At 38.8% G+C, this 22,975-nt stretch overlaps 1 protein-coding gene across 2 annotated transcripts; it reads left to right on the forward strand.

Moving 5' to 3' along the window:
* Positions 1-41: 41 nt before the first annotated feature.
* LOC129774662 (alpha-protein kinase 1) lies at positions 42-22,335 on the forward strand. Of its 2 annotated transcripts, XM_055778489.1 has the most exons (5): positions 57-183; positions 553-2,411; positions 5,458-6,902; positions 6,967-7,721; positions 19,190-22,335. In XM_055778489.1, the coding sequence occupies exons 2-5, from the start codon at positions 669-671 to the stop codon at positions 19,792-19,794; spliced, it is 4,548 nt and encodes a 1,515-aa protein (XP_055634464.1). In that variant the 5' UTR covers positions 57-183; positions 553-668; the 3' UTR covers positions 19,795-22,335. The 2 variants fall into 2 exon arrangements, with proteins under 2 accessions (XP_055634473.1, XP_055634464.1); XM_055778498.1 differs by having other exon boundaries at positions 42-2,411; positions 6,970-7,721.
* The last annotated feature ends 640 nt before the right edge of the window (positions 22,336-22,975 follow it).

Raw genomic sequence — 22,975 nt, forward strand, 5'->3', positions numbered from 1 at the left:
CACCACCTTGGCAATCAATCGCTACCTTGCACCGTTGCGTGGAATCGAGTACATCTCTGGTACATTAATGGCTGCTCATTTAAGTTTTTGTGTCTACTGCGAAAAAGTTCGGAAATTCTAGTGGCAAACGAGTTACTATCGTTCGCAATTTGTGCAGCAATCGCTAGTATTGTTTTGTAAAAAGTAGGTTTTAGTGTTTGTAAGCTAGGAAATTGTACTGTGTAAGGTTTTACGGGCGCTGAAGAAAAAGACAATTTCCTGAATTGTGTGGAGAAAAGCTTACGGGGCTACAGTTTTTTTTGCTGCAAGAGGAGTGCATTACAAAGCGAAAAAAAAAAGAAAAAGAAATATATCTGTGATAAAACGTGCGTTTGTTTGAGTGAGAAGGGTCGACGATACGCGAGTGTGCTCTGGTGCGAAAGGAAGAAGGAAGTATTTGCGCCCCTGGCTAGCTCTGACGTTTTCGTTTTTTTGTGTACATACGAAGTGTAGTTTATAGTGTTGCGTGTGCGTGTGCAGTGTGTAAACTGTCAAAAGTCATTCTCTTTGTAGTATTAGTGTTAACAGCAGCAGAAGAGGAGTTGAAAGAAACTTTTCATCGAAGCGAACGGTTTATAACGAAAGTATACTTCGTGGGCTAAATCTCATTTTCAACCGCGGATAGAATTATGTCAGAATCAATAAGCCTAGAGTTGCAGTCAACATTACTTCTGGAGACGTTGCGTCAAACTCCCGATGTGCAAGAACATGACATGGACAGTGGTAGAGGTGCGTTAATTGCTGGAGATGGTAATATGAAAGGCACTTCGAGTTCTTCGCTTTCGTCATCAGCAGACGGTGGAGGTGGTATCGGGGCTAGTAGCTCTGACGGCAATAGCGAGAAAAATGGGTTGGAGGCGATGGATCCTGCTATTTTATCATCTACGATCTGTTCGGATAGTGAATCTTCGTCCGCTGCAAACGGCAAAATGTCTGATCGGAAGCGATACACGGCGAACCAGCTGCTAGCGCTACGCAATGTTGACCTTTCCAAAAAGAGGCCAATTTTACACGACCACATAATTGGGGGCTCTGCTGCGGAGAAACGTTTCAACATAATAGCGACGCTATTGAAACCAGCATCGTGTCCGTGTGATGAGCATAAGAATGGTCTTCTGGGTAATTATGGGAGAAATCGTGTCGTTTATTCATCAACTAATAATAACTCCGGGACGAGTGGTGCTAATGGAAACGGTCCCGGGAACGGCGGCGTGAGTGGTGGGAATAATACCGGACGAGTCGAAATGCGACGTTCGGGAGGTTTGGATTTGCGCGACCCGAAAGATCGTTTGCGTAAGGAGGATGGAATTGTCCTCTCACCCCAACGACGCTCGTTCAATATGGGCTGTCAAATGCCTGCTGCTCCTACTTCCGGCACTAGTAATCTAACCATTGGCGGTGGTCTGTTGCGTCCAGAACGTGACATCCTGAGCGGACGGGAGAGACGAATTGGAAGTGGTAGAATCTTATCACGGGATGTCTCCTGGGATTACCGTCCGGATAAGGACATGCCGGAAAGCAACGATTATCGCGCCTCGAATAACCTGCCATTTCGAGAAAATAGGGATCGAGATGCACGCGATTCGCGTGAACGAGAACCACGAGAAACCCGAGATTCTCGAGATTCTCGAGAACGAAATGAACGCGATAAAGATTTCCGCAAAGATTTTGACCGTGATCGTGAGGAACGTTTTGAGCGGCGGCCACTCAATCGGGATTACGACCGCAATGATAAGGAATCTCGCAATGTTCGGATGGGATCTCGTTATTCTACTCCGTACGGTTTGAATAATGATTCTCATGGAGGCAGTAGCCATCATTCCAATAGTTATTCTTCCAACAGCCATTACCATTCCAACTATCACGATCGTCGTCGGCAGTATGACAATGGTCGAGATGAGGAACCGGAATGGTTCAGTGAGCCAACGTCTCAGTCGGATACTATCGAACTGCGAGGCTTTGACGATCCCGTTTCGGAAGAGGAAACTAAACCAGACAAGAGCAACAAGCGCGAAGATTCCAAACATGATCTCCCGAATGTGAAATCCTCCGTGAAGGATTCCAAACGTCCACCGTCGTCACTTCAAAACGACAAAAACAATAACCCAAAATCAAACCAATCATCGTTGTCCAATGGAGTGGTAGAGTCAAACACTGACAAAGCTAACATCGGTTCGTCGCTCACTCCGGTCGACGCGTCTCAACAAGATCGAACGCCTGGCGATGGCTCCAGTGAAAGCTCCACGAAGTCAGCTATAGGTTCGACTATTAACAGTAACGCGAGCACCGTTGGACAACCTAAGATTGCGAACGACGATTTCAACTTTGAGGACTTCCTGAAACTTGACACGCTACCGAGTAATTTGTTATATGTAAGTGACTGCTCATAAATGACGAATCTCATGTCAACTCCTCTTAGGAATTAGCAGCACCATCTCAGATTGCAGGTAAACGTTGTGGTGGTAAAGACATTGGTCATTTAAGCAACTTTGTATACTGTAAACCGGGGGCAAATTGATCACGGTTTTCAGAAAAATGTGAATATTTCCGATTTTTTTTTGTTCAATTTACACCCAATTATTTTTAAAACTAGTACTGGAAGGTCACAGAACGTTTTGAAAATTTTGGTTGTAAAATTTGCTTAAGCGTTTTTCATTATTTTCATTGCACAAATATATAAAAATTTACTGATTTGTTTACCTACGTTCGTTTAAATGATAATTCAAGAGTTTGGAGATACAAAAACGTGATTTAGTCTACCTAAAAGTATACTCGTGCCTTTTTCATATCTAGATCCAAATTTTGATATGCAGCTCATCCAGAGACCATTCGGGTTAGTCAAAAAACCTCGAAATGGTAACGAATGAGCAATTTTGATCCCATGCGTTTCATGAAACCAAATCATCATCGGGAAGATTGTTGACAAACCTTGTATTTATTTGTTTTTTCTTCCAGATAGTTCTAAATCACTGCCTCGCAAATGAAGCATACGAAGCAAACGGAACCAAATTTGGCTTGTGGAGGTTTTAGAGGGCAAGAAACATTTCTAAGGTGGTTTAACACTCCTCCCACATTTCTAAGGGGGGCTGCCATAGAAGTGAAACACAAGTTTCTGCATAACTCGAGAACTAATCAAGCAAACGGAAACAAATTTGGCATATAAATGTTTTATGGTGGTTTGACACTCCCTCTCTAAAGAGGGGGGGTGCTAAATAACTCGAGAACTAATCAAACAAATGGAATCAAACTTAGCATATAGAGGTTTTGGGGATCGATAAACGTTTCTATGGTAGTTCGACACACCTCCCCAAATATCAAGCAAATTGAACTATATTTGGCATGTAGAGGTTTTAGGGGGCAGGAAACGTTTCTATGGTGGTATGACACCCCTTCTCCCTCTAGAAAGGAGAGGGGGTACCATAAAAACATTGCACATATTTCAACCAAACATATTCCAACCAATCATGACAATAGAACATTTTCGGAAAAATCTGAAATCTGACATGTGTTCTACAATTACATATTGACAAGCGTTGTTAGTCCATTTGATGTTGCAGTAACGAAATTGATTCGAAAGTGGAAATAGATTTGATTGTGATGAAACGCCCTCCTATATCGTTTTCTATCTATATAAATAAAAATAAATCGCCAAATATGTTGATAAGAGCAAAGCTCGAGAAAGGAACTGTTCGATTTAAGGCTGTCTTCATTCTATCATTTCCTGTATCGAACATTTATTCCATGTAACGGAGAAACATGTTAATGGCAAGTGGATGAAAAATCTTGCACGAAAATTGCGTCTGAAAATAATCTGATATAATAATGTCGAGTTTTGGTAGAAGTATCGAAATTTTATAGTAAATTTTTTTAAGGGTAGATTAGAAGATCAATCAATCAACAGTTCTGCGATTGAACACATGAACGTGCGCTTAGTAAGAAAATGTGGATGTTATAACGAAAAATAAATTTTGGGCGGGACGATGTTTGCCAGGTCAGCAGGAGTCAAATAAAAAAGTTTTAAATTTAATTACCTAATACCTCCAAAAATCGCAGGTTGTTTTTAGTAGTACATTTGATCAATTTCACCCGGTGATCAATTTGCCTTCGGATGACGGTACTTCAAATATTCAAAAAATAATTAGACTACTTTTTGAAAAGGCCCAAACCTAATTTTTCTAATTTTTTTTACAAAAAATATGACTCAAAAACACGACTTTCATATTTTCATATGACGTGATATCCACGACTTTCATACGAACATTATATTGTTTCGAAAAAAATTTGTCAATATTTTTAATGAACGTTACCCGTCAATGATTTTTCTTTGGTTATCATACGTCTCCACTCAATAATTGGTGATATTGTTTAGTGAGGAATTTCGTTATGGAATTTTTTTTTGTCAAATAATATTTCTTGTTTTTTTTCGTTTTGGATGGGAAAAAGGTTGCCAATTTGAGCAACGACAACCTTCATCAAATGGAGAATGGAGCGGTTTAGATTTCATGAATGGTAATTCGCAATTGTTCGACAACGCTCAACAATGTCAAGATCAATTGGATGAGGGTTTTTTGAGGGAGCGAACTGCTGAATCTGTTCAGTCGTGGAATGCACTGTCACAGGGCAAACTGGAGTGCACTACAATAGATCCAACTGATAGTCGCAGTGGTTCAAGGCTCCTACAGAAGAAGGAGAGAGCGAATATTCTGAAAACTTTTTTCTATTTAGCAACACGACAAGGACATGTCAAACGCGAGAATTTACACATAAAAATGTCTCGATAGTTTTTTTCAGCAGTCTCCATACAAAAATGCCATATCTTCCAGAAACTGTACAAGATAGAAAGTTGATGTTTTTGAGAAAAGTCCGTATTTTAATAAGAGCTAAAACTTTGTCGAATACACTATATCGCTATCTTGACTTCAAACAAGATTAGGATTAGCTGTATTAAAAAAAATATGAAAAAGTTGCTGCTAGAAAAGCTTTTTCTCTGTAAAAGTGCCCATATTCCAATGTATGGATGACTTCTTAAAAACTGCAAGGGCTATTTATATAAACTTTGGTCAATTTAAAAAATACATCTTCAAGAAAAAACAAATTCAAACTTTTTTTTCACTGATTTTTTTGATTTTCCAATTTCATAATTTAATTCTTTGACCAAAATGTTGTAGGTATTATAGAGTTTAAGTTATAATTTTTTGTAGAAAAAAATCAAGAAAAAAACCTTGGCCGTTATCAAAAAGTAGTCTAATTCTATTTTGAATACTTCAAGTATACAAAGTTGCTCAAATGAACAATGTCTGCTGGAAGCTCGTTTCACTGTAATCTTAGATACTGCTGCCAATGGCCAGTCGAGTTGGCATGAAATTCGTCAAATGCTTCTTTTGGATGTTCTATTTCAATTTATTTTATTACCCCCAGCCGGACTTACCCAGCAAAGAGAGCGGTAGCACTGGATCCCGATTTTCACAGTGGTTTCGCCAGGATAACGCTCCTCAGCAACCACAGCAAACTGAGCAGCAGCAAAAGCCGCAGACGAATCCACCCTTCGACAGCCGCCGTTCCTCACTGCAGGAAGAGATAAACAACATGATTAACGACTTCAGCTCCACTGGACTAGATGACCACATTCCGGATTCGAATTCGAACAAATATTTTGCCCCAATTTCTCCGGCCGCAAGTACTTCTTCCAACTCGTTGCTGGAATTGTTCCAGCGCAGCGAAAAGCGCCATCAGCAGCAGCAACAGCAGAGAGAAAAAGAACCCCAACATATGCAGCAGCCAGCTCAACATCCGCATTCTCAGTCAATGATGGCTCATCATCCAATAATCCAACATCAACAGCAGCAACAACAACAACAACAACAGCAGCAACATCATCAACAAATGCAGAATCGCAACCTTCAGCAGATGCTCGGTGTGACAGGTGGATCAAACGCAAGCAACCATGGCCCCCTGGGTCCCATTCCAGTTGCACCTAACGTTGGTCAAATTCATAGCGTTGAGGAGCTGGAAGCTCGCTTCCGGCAGAATGATGTTGATAGCAGCTCTCGCAATGGTACGAATGCAATTCCGTCCATTCCACGGTTGATAACACCATCATCATCGGGCAACGGAATTCCATCTAACTCTGATCAACAGCAGGAAATGAACGCCTTCAAAAAACTTTTGGCGCAAATCTCGGAAAGTCCACATGGTCAGCATGCACACAATTCTCAGCCCCCTCCCGGAGCACATCCACATCATCACCCGCATGCACAACCACATCCCGTCAATATGTTGCACCACCAGCAGCAGCAGCAAAATGAGTTGCTCCAGAAAATGTTGCATCTCAATCAAATCCATCATCCGGCCAACGATGTTCGTCAGGCGGAAATTCTAAAACGCCCGGAAGCACAAGCACTTCTGCATGGTGTTGCTCGCGGCGAAGTCTCCCAGCACAATTTGTGGCAGCAGCTGGCTAATCCTGCCACCGCTCAACCTCATCGCGAAATTCTTTCCTCTGTACTTAGCACCATCAATACCAGCCCTCGTGTTGTTTCGCCGAATATTCTGATCCAGCCTAGCCCGGGAGCGGTTCCGATTTTACCACAGGCCGCTGTTCCACCTGCTGCGGCTGTGGCAGCCGCTGCTGCAGCCGGTAATGCAAATCTTCTGTTTCAGCATCACTCCAAGCAGCAGATGCGCCTGTCTCCGCTACCCAATGGAATACCCCAGAGAATTCCATCTCCCCGGGAACTGCAGTTCCACACTCAGTCAATTATGCAAAATGCTTTGATTCGCAAGAAACTAGAAGAACAGCGTGAAAATTATCGCAAACGCCAAGAACAGCAACAACAACAACAGCAGCAGCAACAACAAAATCGGTGTGTTTGAAGTGCTCTTAAAATTGCAATAAATCAATCAATGCTAATTTTCCATATTTTCCAGCAGTCAACCCGAAGTTAGTTCAGTTTCCTCTTCTGCGGCTCCCTCAGCAACGACTACAGCAACATCCACCGGAGCAAATTCCACGGCCGTTTCATCCGGCGGGCAAACGAGCAATTCGATAATGACAATTGCTTCGTCGTCATCATCAAATATAACTCCAACAGCAGTGTCCATTTCAGTCGCTTCGCCAGCTAAACAAAACCCTCCTTCACATTCCCATTCCCAGCACACCTCGTCTCCTACCCCGCTGGCGTTCACTCCAACCTCGGTACTGCGCAAGATGACCGCCGAAAAGGAGAGTGAACCACTGTCGTCTGCCAGCACCATAAACGCTCAACAGAACGAACGTCCGCTGAACCAGAACATTATGGTGAACAACCTCTTGAATCAACAGCAACAACAACAGCCCCAACCAAGAAACCTGAACGCTCTCATTGGCCAACATCCACCTGCGCATCCATCGTCGAATCAGCAGCAGGGACAACAGGGACCGCCTCCACAGCTGCCACATCATCATGGTGGTCTCGGTTCATCGGTCCATCACCCGAATGCGATTGCGCCTCCGCAAATGCCACATCAGCCACCACCACAACCACCCCAACAACAACAGCCGCTGCAGCCAAATCCACAGCAAATGCGCGGCAATCCACAGCCGCCGGGAATGGCTGGTGGCATTCCCTGGAATCTGAAGCAACCGCACCCGGGCCCACAGATTCCCCACATGCCAAAGCCCCAGGGAAGGCCAATCTTGAAAGGTAGGTTCGATTATTTGTTTGACAATGTTCGATGACCCAGGGCATCAATTTTGGGCTTAGTAATTAGTATCGTTAGTAGGGTTACCATATCTACAGAATAATATGTATTTATACAGATTTTAGACTTTTTGAAACAAAGAATCTGTAGTTACAGATTACATATTTTTTGGGTTTCATACAAAATCTACAGATTTTAAAAATAACGTTCCAATATTAGTTATGTCTGATGTCAATAATATTTTTTCTTATCTCACATTTTATTCATATGGCGTTTGAATCAGTCTGAAAGAGAGTCATTTTGGCATTCCTATGTAGCGTGATGCCCTGCTTTCTCATGTTCGATCTAAAGGCCGGTTTAGAGCTCTTGTGAACGTGAACAAAAACTTTTTTTGTTAATAATTCATCAGTCCCTATAAAAAAACGCGAGGAAAATATCTTGAAACGACAGGAGGAAACATTTTCTAGTTGAAAAACATATTCAAACACAATCAATTTTGATAAAAGTGGATTCATTCAATATTTCACAAAGATTCTGTGTTTCCACCGTGGAATCGAGATGTTGATGAACTCACCATAGTTCATCGACATCGGTGAACGTGAACGTGAAAACATTGGTGACTATAGACGTCAAAGTATTTCCCCGTTCATGTTCACGTTCGAATGTCCCAAGGCATTCTGAAAATTATTTCCCCGTGAACTGTAAAAGGATATGTTATACTACTCTCGAGTTTTTAGTGAAAATTTCCATATTGATACAGTTTCATCTCTGCATGGGTTGAAAAACTTCGTTGCTTCGGGTTGATTCGTGAGCTTCAATAAAGTAATTCGGGTAAAATATACAGTTGTTATATTTTACCCGAATTACTTTATTGAAGCTCGATGTTTATTCACGTTTAAGATATGTTTTAGAGATGGGCAAACCGTTCACGAACGGTACGAACGAACTAGTTCGCCGAAAAGAGTGAACGAACGGTCGTTCTTTTTCAAAGAACGGTAGTTCTCCCCACGTACTGATTCCGAAAGAACGGTTTGCGAGTGAACTGTTTGAGAGTGAACTGCTTGTGAACGAACTGGTTCAGAACGAACTGTTTGCGAGTGAACTGTATGGGAAAGAACTGATTGAGAGTAAACTGTTTGGGAACGAACTGTTTGAGGACGAAGTGTTTGCGGGCGAACTGTTTGCGAACGAACTAGTGCAGCTGAACAGATTTGCGCTGGACGGAATGGATAAATATAACGAGAACGCTTATAAGGAAAATAAAACGATATTGTCATGATGAGCAAAATGCATCTAACGCAGGGTTTATTTTGTTAATGTATACTCAATTTTGTGTTAAAAATTAAATTAGATTTTCGTAGTTTTAAGAGCAAAACTATATATTTTCAATTTCATGTATTCTTTTAATTCCGCGTAACATTCATATATTTCCTGATTATCAGAAAAAATCTGGGGAAGCTGGGGCGATTCATGGATTAGGTAAACATAAAATCTCATAGTGAGGACTAAGTTTTTTCGTTGCTTTCAATTCATTGTTTGGCCTATTGCGTGTACGTGTTATCGTGATTGTTCGTATGATTGATTGTTAGTGAAAATCGCTGCTGATTTTTCCCCCAAATGAACATTATGGAATATGATCTTACATGGAACCGGTGTGTTGTCCAAAAAGAGAACTTTTAAAGAAGAAGCAGCTTATCTTTCCCCACTAAACTTCAAAAATATAAATCCCATACGTACACTATCCAATCCAACGATATCAATTGAGGGGCTCAGAATGCAAGGGGTGTAAGTGACTTAATCGATATCTCTTCGTCAACTTTTTCTTTGATTAATAACTCAACTGCAAAAACGTTCCAATTTGAGTTTGCTATAGAATCTGATAGATGAGGTTCTGACCTACTTTCCACATTGTCAAAGACAGCTGGGAATGAGTTTGCAGCTAAGTTATGACCAAAAGAGAGAATCGATGTAGAGAAATCGATCAAATCACTTACACCCCTTTCATTCTAAGCCCCTCAATTAATAGTTGTCTATTGATGTTGGGTTCCAGCTAACATTCTATGTTGTTCTTAATACCGCTGAACGAAAGAACGGTTAAAAAAAACTGATTCACTTAGATGAACGGTTAATGAGTGAACCGTTCATCAAAGTGAACTGTTATGCCCATCTCTAGTATGTTTAGAGTTCCCGTGAACGTGAACGCGGACAAACACTTTTTTGTTAATAATTTCCACCGTGGAATCGAGATGTTGGTGAACTCACCGTAGTTCACCGACTTCAATGAACGTGAACGTGAAATCATTGGTGACTATAGACGTTAAAATATTTCCCCGTTCATGTTCACGTTCGAATGTCCCAAGGCATTCTGAAAATTATTTCACTGCGAACTGCAAAAGGATATGTTTAGCAATTCCCAAGTTTCCATGAAAATTTTGATATGGATACAATTTCATTCAATCGGATCTTGGCGCGGGTTGAAAAACTTCGTTGCCTCGGGTTGATTCGTGAACAACTGTATATTTTATCCGAATTACTTCATCGAAGATCTATGTTTATTTACTTCACGTTTACTGCCGAACTTTTAATATGAACGTAAACGTGAACAACTATTCACCACGATTTTTTGAGTTGTTTGTTCGTAATGTAGTTCACCGTGCAATGATCGTACTATTCCATCACCTGTTCAAGTTCACGTTCACGGGAACTTCAAACCAGGCTTTACTGACGAATATTCAATGTGAACGTGAACAACAACATTCGATTGATCACGATTTTTTGAGATTTTTGTTCGCAACAACAACTCAATTGTGATGGATAAAATGTTTTTGTTCATATTCACGTTCATATTAAAAGTTCGCCAGTAAACGTGAAGTAAATAAACATCGAGCTACAATAAAGTAATTCATATAAAATATACATTTGTTTTCGGATTAACCCGAAGCAACGAAGATTTTCAACCCGTGCAGAGATCCGATTGAATGAAATTGCATCCATGTCGAAATTTTCATTGAAAACTCGAGAATTGCTAAATACTTTTATAGTTCACGGTGAAATAATTTTCAGAATTTTCACTTTTTTGTTAATAATTCATCAGTCCATATATAAAACGCAAGGAAAATATCTTGAAACGATTGGAAGAAACATTTTCTAATCAAAAAACATGTTTAAACACAATTCATATTGATAAAAGTAAATTAATTCAATATTTCACAACGATTCTGAATTTCTACCGTGGAATCGAGATGTTGGTGAACTCACCATAGTTCACCGACTTCGGTGAACGCGAACGTGAAAACAGTGGTGAATATAGACGTCAAAACATTTCCCCGTTCATGTTCACGTTCGAATGACCCTGGGCATTCTGAAAATTATTTCACCGTGAACCGTAAAAGGATATGTTTAGCAATTCTCAAGTTTTCAATGAAAATGTTGATAGGGATGCAATTTCTTTCAATCGGATCTCTGCACGGGTTGAAAAACTTCGTTGCGTCGGGTTGATTCGAGAACAACTGTATATTCCATCCGAATTACTTTATTTAAAAATCTATGTTTATTTACTTCACGTTTACTGTCGAACTTTTAATATGAACGTGAACGTGAACAAAATCATTCTATTCACCACGATTTTTTGAGTTGTTTGTTCGCAATGCAGTTCAACGTGCAATGATCGTACTATTCCATCACTTGTTCAAGTTCACGTTCACGGGAACTCTAAACCAGGCTTGAACATGAACGGGGAAATATTTTGAAGTATATATTCACCACTGTTTTCACGTTCACGTTCACCGAAGTCGGTGAACTATGGTGAGTTCACCAACATCTCGATTCCACGGTGGAAATTCAGAATCGTTGTGAAATATTGGATTAATCCACTTTTATCAAAATTGATTGTGTTTGAATATGTTTTTCAACTAGAAAATGTTTCCTCCTGTCGTAGATATTTTCCTCGCGTTTTATATAGGGACAGATGAATTATTAACACTAAACCTACCACGAGGGTTCAAATGACACATTTTAAACACTTTGTCAAAATTTTCTTGCAGATTACATTGTCACAACTTCATTGCCTACACTACTTTTCTCAAAACATACATCGAATGTGTTTTTCAGTGTTTACTTCTCTCTTTTTTTTTAAATATGTAAAATGCTTAAATATATATATGTAATATGCTTAAATATGTAATCTGCCCTAATTACCGCAACGGGTCATTTGCCCATATGATATCAGAAAGATTTGTGTTGTGATACAAGACCATTGCATTACACATTTTTGCTATTGCTTTATATATGTTGTTGTATTTGTTAATAAATAGTGAAATGATGGAATAAATTGTATTGCTGATTATCCAAGCGGTAACCATTCCAAGCTACAGTGCTATTTTTTGTTTCACTGCACTTATATTATATTTTTCTTTGAAAGGTCTTGTTTTAAAAATTGAAAACACATAGGATTACGTTTTCGGAAACATTTAGTGATTACAAATAAAAAAAATTGATATCGGTCACGAAAATTATCCAACTTTTGCTCAGAAATTTCATGAGGGATTCGTGATATTATTACACCAATCGTTTTGAGTACCTCCTAACAATATATTTCCAACAGTTTTATGTTAGAATGCTTTGAAAAACGAAAAAAAAACTGTGTGTTAGGAAAACGCATTGCGGTCTTTACGTTTATAATTCTTTTAAGGCCCATAGCGCCCAAAGTAAACAATTAAGATGATTAAGATGAAAATAATGATGATGCCTAATGATACTCATAATGGGTCTAATTTTATTTACTGGAATCCGCATTTAAACGCAACCTAAAAAGTTTCAACTACGACCGTAAAATTTTGGAAATTTTAACAGTGTCTGATGAACCACAACAACTTACGTCGGTTTTGAAGCTGTGGAGACAGAAGTTACTGAACTGGGAGTGTTACATAGAAAAGAAAAAAAAATAATATAATTTCCATACGTTTTTTCCATTGTTCGAAGCACTGCTGAAACTCTTCTTTTGTGATGGCGTTCAAAAGCCGCGTCGCTTTTTCTTCGCCTCTTCTACGGACTGAAATCGGGTACGGATTTGATCTTGGAGAATAGAAAAAAGTCGCATGGGGCTAGATCTGGCGAGTACGGGGCATGTTCGAGCACTGGAACGCCCTTATCGGCTAAAAATTGCTTCACCGACAGCGCGTTATGGGCAGGTGCATTGTTGTTCGATATTTCCGACGCGCACTACAAAGCACGTTCCATTCAAACCATTGCTGCTCGCAAACTACTATAGTGACAAAAACGTGTTTTCGTACGATTATAGCAGACACTTCAAGCTACCGAACGCACTATTCGTTTTCCCCCCCCACCCTTCTAGGGTGCTCTCCAGGCGCGTAGTCTCGTTATTTAATAGCCATACCCCGTATACTGGGATTCTATTATATACAGTGAAAAGAAATCCGAGACTGTGTATAGTCGAGTTCAGGCTGTACTCCCTCATGAAATATACATTTTGTTCCCAAACTCATGTACATTGGACGATTTTACGGCTTTCGATAAACTCAAACGACACTAGTAAATAAAGTAAATATAGTTCGATTGAGCTGAAATTTTGTATAGTGTATTTTTTACGGGAATCTACATTTTTCAGGAAGTCCCTTCCGTAAATTTGAGATGATATATTTCATTAGCACTCTGCTATAAATAATTATAAATTAAATTATAAATCATAAAAAAATTATTTGCCAAACAAGTTTTATAAATTTTACTCCGCGATTTATCGTAACATATGAAGATGTTAATTAGACATTTTTTGAGAATCCAGAAAACATCTTTGACTATCCAAGCGGATTCAAAGTTAGTGATTCTGTATTCTTTGGAACCATTTCAACACTCCTACTCCAACTTTTTCTTTTCCTTACTACGTCCATGATTTTGCGAATGATCATAGTATTTATGATTATTAAATTTACATTTTCATTTGAATTTATGATTTTTGAAGCAAAAAGTACGGATAACCAAGTTTAAACATAATAAACGGACCCTGCTCATCCTAGTTACACCCATGTTCCATTCAATTATCATATTAGGTATGTTTAAATAATAATTCAAAGTATTCATTTGAATTTAGAAATGTCTACGTATATAAATCTACTGCGAATAATCGAAACTAATTGTATGGAATAACCCCCTCATCTACCTAGCTACGTTCAATTTTGTTCAAAAGATCAAATTTATAAAGCCTATTAACAAATTATTAAAAATTTCTGATCTAAAAATAAAATCAGAAAAATTCCGGATAATCGAATTCCGGATAATCGAGTCCGACCTGTATTAGTAACTTCTGTGCTGTGGTGGCTGAGAGCAGACAAACGACCGTAGATTGTCTGAGTAAAAACTCAGATAAAAAGATTTTCCGAGACCAAAAATTATGATTTTATTATTTTATTATGGCAACCATGATCGTCAGATCTTCAAGAATCTTCGATGGATATGTGGCCCATCGAAGGTTCAAGGCGCGTAGAAGTATATCCTAAGGTGGGCCAACTTGCTAAAACCACTCTTCAGCCATCTTGGAAGTCTACTGTGTTTTGTTTGTAAACAAAACACAATACGCTTGTGCCCAAGCTCGCTCGTGATCAGTCTGTCTCTTTCACGCTTCAAGGAAATAATTCCCCTTCTGCTTTCTTCCGTACTGTTTTCATATACCGCTCCCCTACCCAACTTAGTGACGAAACGGCCTCACCTAGTACCATAGACCCGAAATGGAAATTCGAGCTGAGAAGATCATACACCAGAACAAGCCATACTTGATCTTGAGGTTATTTTTTGGAGATTTAAACTTTATATTAGGGTTACCATCTGTCCTGATTTTGAGATCTATTTGAGGCGTCCTGATTTATTTTTCACAATCTAGCCTTCGTCCTGATTTTCATGAAAAATTCAATTTTGTTGCAGAATCTAGAATTTTTTTTTTCAGTATATTATGTTTTTGAGAAAAACCTCAAGTAAAAGGTTTCGTCAGCATATAAGGAGTCGCAGTTGGATCTTCCACGAGATCTTTCAACTACCGTCGATGGGGGTGAAAATGGGTCAAAAAAGGTAGTTTTCGAACATTTTGTTGAATAACTATCGTAAATTAGAGTAAAACACAATTCTGATTAAGTAGAAATGTTCTCTAATGATGAACACTCGTAAGTGTTCAAGGAATTGTTGAATAATAATAATTTTTCACTGAACTACGATTAAATGAAAGATGACCCAATCTCACCCCTTAGAGGGGGTGACAATGGATCAAAGTAGTGAATATTACTTTCTGTTATATGTTTATAAATCAATTTCTCAATAATTTCAAACTAATTTAACAACATATAAGTGTCTTGAATGAATTTTCTTGAATTTTTCAAAAAATGATATTTTTTTAAATTCTTAACTTTTGAACTACTGTACCGACTCGGATGATCTACATATCAAATTAAATAGGTTACCATTTCCATTTTAGAGTGACCCGAAAGATAATTTTTTCAATTTTTTTCTGAAAATTAATAACTTTTGAACTATTGCACCGATTCACATGATCGACATATCAAATTAAAGCCAATTAGCTAGTCTCTTTTCGAAAAATAATTATACCTGCAGAAATTTTGGATTTTGGTCTTGTATTTATTGATTGTATTTTTTTGTAGTTTACATTGTCTCGGGACCAAGGGCGCTATATTTTTTCATATTTTTTCTTGAAAGCTAAGATTTTTTTTTAGATAACATATCCAAAATTCAGAGATGCATTATTTTGTGTTATTGAGTTATGATTTTCCAAAATTTCCGAAAAATCATTTTTCCCTTTTTTTTCAAATAGTGACTTTTTAAATTCGTTACTTTTAAACTACCGGGCCGATTCAGATGATCGATATGCCAATTTAAAGTCACATGAAATATCACATGTGCATAAAAATTGGATTCTAATCGCATAGAAGTTGTCCAGTCGCATAGGAATATTGAACGAAAACTGAAAACATGTTAACTTTGCAAAACACCCCTCTGATATTCGGATATGTTATGTAAAAAAACCTCAGCTTTCAAGAAAAACATATAAAAAATATGTTGACCTTAGTTCCGAAACCATGTAAGCTATGAAAAACAATTACAATCAATAATTACGAAAAAAGTCTGTTTTTTTGAATTCTAATGTTTACAAAACTAGCTCATTGGCTGTAATTTGATATATTGATCATCTAAATCGGTCCAGTAATTCAAAAGTTATGAATTATTGAAAAATATCATTTTTATAAAAAAGGGGGAAAAGTTGATTTTTCGGACCACCATTAAATGGAAGTGGCGAAAACGGGTCTAATATTTTTCGATGAGGAATAAAACTACATGATTTTCAGATTTTCATGAAAATCTGACAATCACTATATCGGTTTGGCATGGAATTCAATTTTGTGCTTGACCCATGCTCACCCCCACTCAGTGTTAATAAGAGATTATTTCGAAAATATTGAAATTCGCATGGAAACAAATTTTTGATGTTCAAAATCAGTAATGACTCATCTGACAAGACTTTCAAGAATAATTCTATCCAATATTTACAATTTTAGTAGTTCTGTATGATGTTGGGCATGATATTTTTTCTGAGGTGTTATTTGATGGCTATTTACACATCAAACTTTGATGAATTATTAAATAATAACTATTTGTACTACAGTTAAGTAGTACTACAATTAAGTTAAGTAGGGGTCTTCGTAGCCTAATTGGTTGCGTGTCCGCTACTAAGCGAACGATCATGAGCTCATAACTCAGGGCCCCTCAACTGATCATCTTAGTGTGACAATATGAGACAACTGGCTTCTTACTCTTCTTCGTCCTACAAAAACGAAGCCATGACATAAAGATGCCAGAGTTGCCAAATATTATAAAATTTTGGATTTTTTTAATTTCTGTTTTTATGAATCGTAACATTTGGTTGGTGCGAATTTAATGATTTTGCATATTTTCAGTAAGGCAATCTCAAAAAGGATAAAGGGTAAAATAAGTCTTTTAAATACCCATATCTATAATATAATAATTGTATCCATAACAACTCGTCCAAGATTGTCTGGAGAATCTTTTCTCGTTGATTCGTGCAAAAAAACGACGCTCAACTCCATTGTAATTCAGAAACAACTTGAAAATCGTGACACTTTCGCAATACATGACCGTAGTACCGAATGCCTCGCATACAGCCGATACACAAGAACATCTTGTTGGATTGATGAACTTGCTATCAAAGCGGCGAGAAGAATGTTCAGCCCAGAAATTGATGGACAGTGATGCAGCATCGACATCATATCGAATTTCAGCTTCATCTAATTTTAGTGATAATGTGGATGACATGAATATTGAATTCGACTTTGAGTACACCGTCGATGAAGCTAAAACTTTCCTCGATAGAACAGAACAAAATTCGTAGCTCTTTACATCATCAAAATAAGTCAGCGGGAAAGAACATGTCAGCAGTGTAACAATTGGTAGTCAGCAAAACACAATCTGGATGGTATCAACCGAAACTTAGGGTTCATCTTCCAGATATCCGCCGAATTCCGTGACCCATACAGCTTAAGATCTCTGTATTTCAGTTTAGTCCGGTCCACATTGGAAACAGCGGTTGTAGTATGGAGTCCCTTTCGCACGGTATGGATCGAAAGGATTGGGAGAATAGAATCGAAGTTTCTGAGGTACGCATTGAGATTTCTGCCTTGGCAAAACCCAAATGAGCTCCCATCGTATGAAAGCCGATGCCGTCTGCTGGGAATGGATACACTGGAGAAGAGACGGAACATTTTTTTTTTTTTTTTTTTTTATCTGTATTATAGTGATTTTCAACTCATTTGGCTGGTTCGTCACTTTTTACTTCCATTTTTGGAAGAATGTCGGGAGTGAGAATTGAACTCGTGACCTTTAGCGTGAGAGGCATGGATGTTACCACTACGCCAGATCGCCTCCCTGGTGACGGAACATAATTAAAGCCACATTCGTCGGAAAACTTCTTCTTGGCGAGATCGATGCCCCATGGATTCTCGCTCGAATCAATATTAACGTTGTACCACGACCACTCAGACAGCGGAGTTTCCTTCGACTTCCACCACACCGAACAGATTATGCTCAGCACGAACCAGTTTCATCTATGTGTGTTCTTTTTAATTCTTTTTATTATTTGTTTGATTTCAATGTGAGCTGTAAAGTTTTCCGTGATCGAATTTTAAATGTAGTTTAAATGTAGTATTCATGTAGACCTTGAAGTCCGATGGATGAATTGTAAAACAAAACAAAGCAAAACAAAATGGGATGGGATCGAGGATTCAAGTTTTGCCAAGACAATGACCCAGAGCTCAAGACATATATCTCTTTTTTCATATTTACGAGCTAGAGCTAACAACTCTGCCATCTGCATAGTGAATGATGAGACTTTCCATTTCTTCTTAGCAATGGAAATTATATTCCGAAATATGAAATCGCATTAGGGACCTAACGAAGCTAAATTGACAAATGAGTGTTTTGCCGTTCACTTTACTCCATTGTGAAAAAAAACACATACATAAACTTGCATATAATTCCTTCACATTTCCTTTAAACTAAATATCGTAATATTCATTAAATTCACCATTTCTAAATTCCATACAAATCCAACGCTATTTATTTTTATTGGCAACACTGAAAAAATCGGCTTTGTTTACAAAATTTATCGAAATCAGCCAATCAGAAATCAGAACGACTGACAGAAATTTGGTCCGTATCTGACAGAAATTTGGTCCGTAAAAGACCCCCTATTGTCTGATCTTATCTTAGATTCTAGCTACAATGTCCACGCAACAATGATCATGTGTCGGTAATCCTAGTCCCTTACCGCTCACATTTTCGGTCTGCTGCATCGGTAATTGGCACTATTAATAACGCAACAAAGGAAGCCTCATATCAACAGTCCCGCTGTGAACAGCCCAACTAACTGTGAACATTCGAACAATAGCAATATTCTTACGCCGAAAAAAGGCGACATGTGTTGTGCATCGATAGAACAGGAATTCTCTTACGCCTAAACGACTACTGTGTTATAGATAAAACAAATGTTTATCGATAGATAGCGATACTCTTATGCCTCAAAATGGTAACAGTGTAATATACAACAAAAGTTATCATAAGATTAATAATGTACACGAATGAATTCGGCTCTGTTACAGCTGAACTTGCTAAATGAGCCTAATAAAATAAACTGTTGGGATAAAAAAAATACAGTTAAGTATTATGCATTGGAAGTTGTGAAAATATGTCTCCTATTAAACGGCTCACAGCTTTAAAAAAAATCGAAAACGCCATTTTCATGCGATTATTTGATAGGTACATTCTACGACGCTGAATGGAAAGAGATGTTTAATTTGAAATAGAGAAAACTTGTACTTATTGAAGAAACATTCAGAAGGACATTCAACACCAAATTTCAAATTTCATTAATTATTTTCAGGTGGAAATGCCCCTCAGCCGCAGCAGCCGCCACAACAACCACCGCATCCAGCATCGATGTCGCAGATGCCTTTCAGCTCGAACATGGACTTCCAACAGCAAATGCAGCAATTCCAGAGCCGAAGTGGCAATCCGATTCTCGGATCCCATCAGTCCCTCCCACAGCAGCAACAACCGCAGCCACCACAGCAGCAGCAGCAGCAACCCCACAACCAACATCCGAACCAGATGAATCCGCATCTGCAGCAACTGCTCCAGCAGCGTCAACAGCAACAGCAGCGCGCTATTCGTAACCAACATATGCAACAAATTCCACCCTCCTTCAGGATGGGCCCCCAGCAGCAACCACCGCAAACACCACAGGGCGGAGGCCCAGGCCAGCATCCCCACCAGAGCCAGCCCCCACAGGGTGGTGCCGGGATAATTAACTACAATCGTGATGGTGGTCTATCGCCCACCAGTAATCAACTCGCACGTTGGTTTTCACCGGAACTTCTCGCGCAGGCATCGGCCGGCAAGCTACCCTCGCTGAACATTGGACAGGCAATGAGCCTGGAAGAATTCGAACGCAACATGCAACACTCGTCGGCAACCGTGCACAACTGAGCTTTGGTTCGTCCATTTCGCCCATCTATCGCTCCACGCCGACTTTCGCCACCCTGGATAGGTGGGTCAATAGGGTTCCAGCAGTCACGTAGGAATAACAGTAAGTCTATCTGTCGGCCAGAGTAGATAAAATACCCCGATCAACTGCAACCGCAATCCAGATTTCCTCTGTTTTTGCGTCTAACTGACCGTCATTGGCACTATTTACTAAAAATACTAGTATGAGATAGGATGGAATGTAATTACTCCATTTGGAAGCTACTAGAGGAGTCACAAAGGATCAATCTTTGCTACACTGAAGCATATTAGCAGATATCCTTCATTTTTCCTTACGAATCTAATAACAAACAAATCCAAAGACGATGTGAGCAAAAATATTAAACACATTAACAGCAGCATAAATATGGCAATGGAAAAATGGTAAACTCATCTGGATAAGTAATAAAATAAGAACCCTCAAAGTAGTTTTTGAAACATTCTAGTTAGATAGATAGAAATAATGAATATCTCAAAATAACTAATATCATCATCAAGGAGGGGGAAAATACTATCAACTATATTGTGGAAGGTCATTTGTGGAATGATTGAGTATCGGATAATCGTTTCCTGTTCCGTCCAAGTTGACGTGAAAAAAAGGATTGCTTTACGAGAGCACCAGTGAAATAAAACCATGTTCGAAGGATTCCAACAAGACTTCGTATTTTCCAGCCGGGTGCTATGATTGATGCTAGGATCGTTAGCAAAATCTCAAGCAGAACTGTCAGTGGGATACCCAATGCATATGAAAACAAAGGGAAAATGTCAGTGGGATACTCGATATGTTGGTTCCTGTCAGTTCAATAGGGGTTCTCTAAAGACGTCACCCGGCTGGTATTTTCACTTTTGGATTAGAGTTGTCGTAGAAAAGCTTAATCTAGCTAGCAGTCATAGAGAGCCAACCACCTATCGTACATTTTTTGCTGTATTCATCGCTGGAATAGTCGTTCTGTGTGTGGATAAAACATTTTCATATAGAGCTTAGTCTATGGCTTAGAGGCGAATGAACTACAAAGTTTAAAGCCTCTTAAAAACAAAGAAGAAGAAGAAGCTTAGTCTATAGGGAGGGCCGAATGACCTTTGGGTTAAAGTCCCTTCAAAAACAAGAACAAGAACAACAACTTAGTCTATAGGTTGAAACAGTGGGATGGGCATGTGTGTGCGTGTGCGAGTTTGTGTGCGAGCGCGTGGCAGAGGATGCCACACTCCAATTTCACATAATAGATGAACTGGACGCGTTGAACCTACCAAACATTCGAATTACACTGTGCAGTAGACATGGATTGCCAACAACTAGGCCAAGTAGGGTTTCCACTGGGAGTTGACCTAAAAAGATTATACATACAACTATGAATGGGTTCGCAAAATGCCAGTAGGGCGAGAAACATCTTTTTGAGTCGGCAGAATAAAGTAATTTGCAAAACTGTAGTGATGGTCGATCGCATCTAGGGAAAATTGTCCCCCTTGTAACAACAACAGAATACAAAACACAAAAAGAGTTGTTGGTAAGTTGTAAAAGTGTTTATTATTTTCGGTAGCCGTAAAGGGTTATATGTGTGTGTCACAGAGAATTAGGAATACGCTGAAATAATAGTGTGGGTACATCAAGTACTAAAGAAATAAGACTAAGTGTAACCATTAGTTATTTGTTTCGCAGGAGAGGGTCAACCGGTCGTCTCTGTCTGTAGATTACTGCCATAGTAATTTCAGTTTCCTTCACTCTCTTGTCATGACGCATTCACTGGAAGAATTCAATTCCCTCGGCACTGTTTCTATCCTGCGCAAAGTTGACGCTGCTGGACACCTTATCAAATTCGAAGAGATTGCTAATTTTCCCGTTTCGATTGTGATCCGAACCGTACCACTAAGTTTAAGTATTAAGTAACAATGGAGAACTATGTAATGATACCGTAACCTCCCTCCTATGTTAAGACATGATTTTATTCGAAATTGTTAGTATGTAAGCTTGATTGAAAGTAACAGAAAAAATCAACTTCTAGCTGATAATTTAATAACTGACACGATATTAGGATTGCTGTACAATAGAGAACGACAGTAGCAAGAAGACACATGAAATTACAATGAGGAATGCTATTAATAACTACAAATTTATCAACTGCTGCAAACTGAAGCGAGAAACTACTTACTCTCGCAACAAAGAATAGAAATAAACGCGCGCTTGTAAAATCAATGTAGCAGCAGAGCAAAACAAAAAGCTAGAGAGCGTAGTTTTGTAAAACCTTCAGAAACCCATGACGCAAACAAAAATGCACTAGGTTGATTCCGGAACAGGTATCTGCCTCGTCCGGGAGGGTACTAAACTTCGATCGAAAAAAAAAATGTAAACTAAAGAAGAAAGAAAAATGTTCAAAGCAGAACACTCATGGTTGAATGAAACGAGAATTGAAAAAAAAATGAAAAAAAAAACTGAAAACGAAGTGTAAAACGTAAAAAAAAGATTAAAATATTATATGTAACATTACAATGAAATTATATCATATGTAATAAAACTTCAATTAAATTGACTCGGTTATCACGTGGTGTAGCTCAGTTTTACCGAATCTTCCCATCTACAGCCCTCTCATTGCATCGTTGTGAATATTGTGCGTTAAGTCAAAAATCAAAGCGCCCATATCGTTGTCAGGAGCAAATGTTAAAATGGGAAACCAAAAAAAAAAATTCGACTGACTCACTGTTTTGGATGTCTCTCTCTCGCTGTGCGGTTATCGTTTTGAAAAGTTACTGAAATGGAAACGTAAGTATTCTCAAGAATTTTACAGACAAAGTTTTCAATGAAATTTTCATATTAGGTACGAAAAAGACGAATTTCGCCCTTGAGAAACAGGATTGCTCCCAGCTTTCACACATTGGATTATGAGGAATACCCAAAAGACGGATTGCGGCTGAGAAATGAGACAGAAACGGTTGAGAAATAGTCCGCATTCGATCTACGCGAAAATGAGAAAACAGAAGCAAATGCTTTCAGAATGGATTTGTCTAATGAGGTGGCCAATAAATTTATGTACTTTTTAAGGCCACTTTCTATCGCCGCCTCTGCAAAAATCAACTGAGGCGTGAGAAGAATGTTGGTGCAGAACCCTTATCATGTCTTCTCGATTGGTCTGATTTGGTCCGTGTGTAAAAA

The sequence above is a fragment of the Toxorhynchites rutilus genome, chromosome 1, assembly GCF_029784135.1.
Source record: "Toxorhynchites rutilus septentrionalis strain SRP chromosome 1, ASM2978413v1, whole genome shotgun sequence".
NCBI lineage: Eukaryota > Metazoa > Arthropoda > Insecta > Diptera > Culicidae > Toxorhynchites > Toxorhynchites rutilus.